This window comes from Juglans microcarpa x Juglans regia, chromosome 4S, assembly GCF_004785595.1.
Source record: "Juglans microcarpa x Juglans regia isolate MS1-56 chromosome 4S, Jm3101_v1.0, whole genome shotgun sequence".
In the NCBI taxonomy this organism is placed as follows: domain Eukaryota; kingdom Viridiplantae; phylum Streptophyta; class Magnoliopsida; order Fagales; family Juglandaceae; genus Juglans; species Juglans microcarpa x Juglans regia.
This window is the reverse complement of record NC_054601.1, coordinates 9,681,695-9,683,618: the sequence shown is the minus strand read 5'-3', so window position 1 is coordinate 9,683,618 and position 1,924 is coordinate 9,681,695. Positions and strand designations below refer to the sequence as shown.

Here is a 1,924-nt window from a genome sequence, read left to right as displayed (position 1 = left end):
GAACCAGACATGTTAGAACATGCATGATGATTTATGGATACGACACGACGTCTTTGAAAAACAGTCATCATTTTATAGGAAACGCCGTTCATGAATGTCAGAAGAAAATCTCTACCTTATCCCAACATTAGGATCTAAATTGTCGACGTTTCTTAGCACAAATATTTCCAAGCAAGCACATAATTAATTTTCTCGTTGTTTTTATACATAGGTTTCCTGTCTGGAAACATGGCTATAACGACCTGCATGAACCAGCCTAGAGGTATAGAAATTTTAGAATGCCATGTTTTCTGAGCTGGAACGAGGAAACTAAGGACCCCAATTCCCATTATATATGTGCATTGAATTTATAAGAAAGTGGGGGAAAAGGAATAATCCAGGGTGTTTCCATGAGATGGAAGGGTGTGGAAGTAGTACTGTGATGAGAGGTGGTGGGTTTAGAGGGGTTGGGTGGCTAGCTAAGATCAAGAATCATGTGGGTGCATGTGAATTGAGTTGAAGAACATGTCCCAAGACACAAGCAACATCTTAGGTACACTTGGCTTCCTATGAGTAGTGTTCCATTTCCTTGGCCGCCTTCGAAGAAACTGTGTTGTGGAGCCCACTCTTGTTGCTGCATACCTTAAACAATTTGTGTATGTTATCCCCAATAGGTCACCAACCCATGTATTATACTAGTGTGTGTATATATATATATTAAAAAAAAAAAAAAAAGGGTCACCAACCCCTGTCACTACTTTTCATATAAAAAGCGCACTCATTCTGCCATTTGGGTATTATATTGTCTTGGGCGACTAAAGTTGTAAGGTTTGCTATAAGACTTGATTTCCAAAGAATTTAAGCTGGTGTTTTGAGTACTGAAAATCTTGAAATATGGGAGTTTCTCCAGTACAATCCCTACTTATTGCCCTTAAGATGGAGGGGAGTATGCCCCAAGGAAATGAGCAAAGTTGCAGTGCTAATGGGTGTTTGGGGGGCAAAGTAATGGAAGTCCAAGCTGCCAAGAGAAGATGGCAAGGGAAGAAGCAAAGGATGGCTAGGAAATATGCAAGACATGTACTCAGAAGCAAAAGGCTGGATACGGCCAGGATCTTGATGATGAAGAAGACAGCGCGCCTTGGTTCAAGGAAGCGTGCAAATAATGGGATTGGGAGAAGGGTTAGAACCCTGAAGAGGCTCATTCCAAATGGCGAATCCATGGGTAATTTGGATGGACTTTTCAGAGAGACAGCTGATTACATTTTGTCATTACAGATGAGAGTGAGAGTTATGCAGACTGCCGTTAATGTATTAACAAATTTTGACGAGTGATCAATTCATATCCTGTTAAGACTGTAATTTATTTTTCTTCGATCTTCTTCTTCTTATTTGTATTTTTTAGTACCCCTTTTATTTGTAATTTATGCTTAATTTTCCTTTTCATGTGGTTCATAGACAATATAGGAGCTTGAGTATTCATGTTGTGATCTAGATTAATTAACAAAACGCTAGTTTGGTCATTTTATTTCGTGAAATTAGTGACTTTGAGATGAACAAGTGAGTAATTAGTGGAATGTTTTTATTTTCCACTTCGATGTTATCAGAATAATAACTATATATAAGCTTGTTTATATTTTACATAAAATTTATCAGTACTTATCATTGTGATTTTCTTCTCCCTTTCAAATTTCCTTTATTTTAGGAGATTAATCAACTATCGATCATGCGGACAAAACTTTAGGCTATATACTATTGATCATCTTCAAATCCAAAGTTGCCATTCAAAAATATTTCATTTTAATTTATAAGGTTTATGTTAAAAACCTTCTTACTAGTATTTACAAAATTCTTATCACATACATCTCATTCCCCAAACATCCCTTAAATCTCTTTTCTATATCATAGTCCAATTAATTAATCGGGTTAGATTACTTATCGATCGGCT

The 1,924-nt window shown here is 36.6% G+C and overlaps 1 protein-coding gene across 1 annotated transcript; it reads left to right on the top strand.

The window, feature by feature from the left end:
• Positions 1-784: 784 nt before the first annotated feature.
• On the top strand, positions 785-1,566 carry LOC121263378 (transcription factor UPBEAT1). Its single transcript, XM_041166237.1, has one exon. The coding sequence runs from the start codon at positions 874-876 to the stop codon at positions 1,309-1,311; it is 438 nt and encodes a 145-aa protein (XP_041022171.1). The 5' UTR covers positions 785-873; the 3' UTR covers positions 1,312-1,566.
• Positions 1,567-1,924: the final 358 nt, after the last annotated feature.

Bases quoted from the DNA above. Each gene is read 5' to 3' on its own strand.
- LOC121263378 (XM_041166237.1), top strand. From the start codon at position 874: ATGGGAGTTTCTCCAGTACAATCCCTACTTATTGCCCTTAAGATGGAG.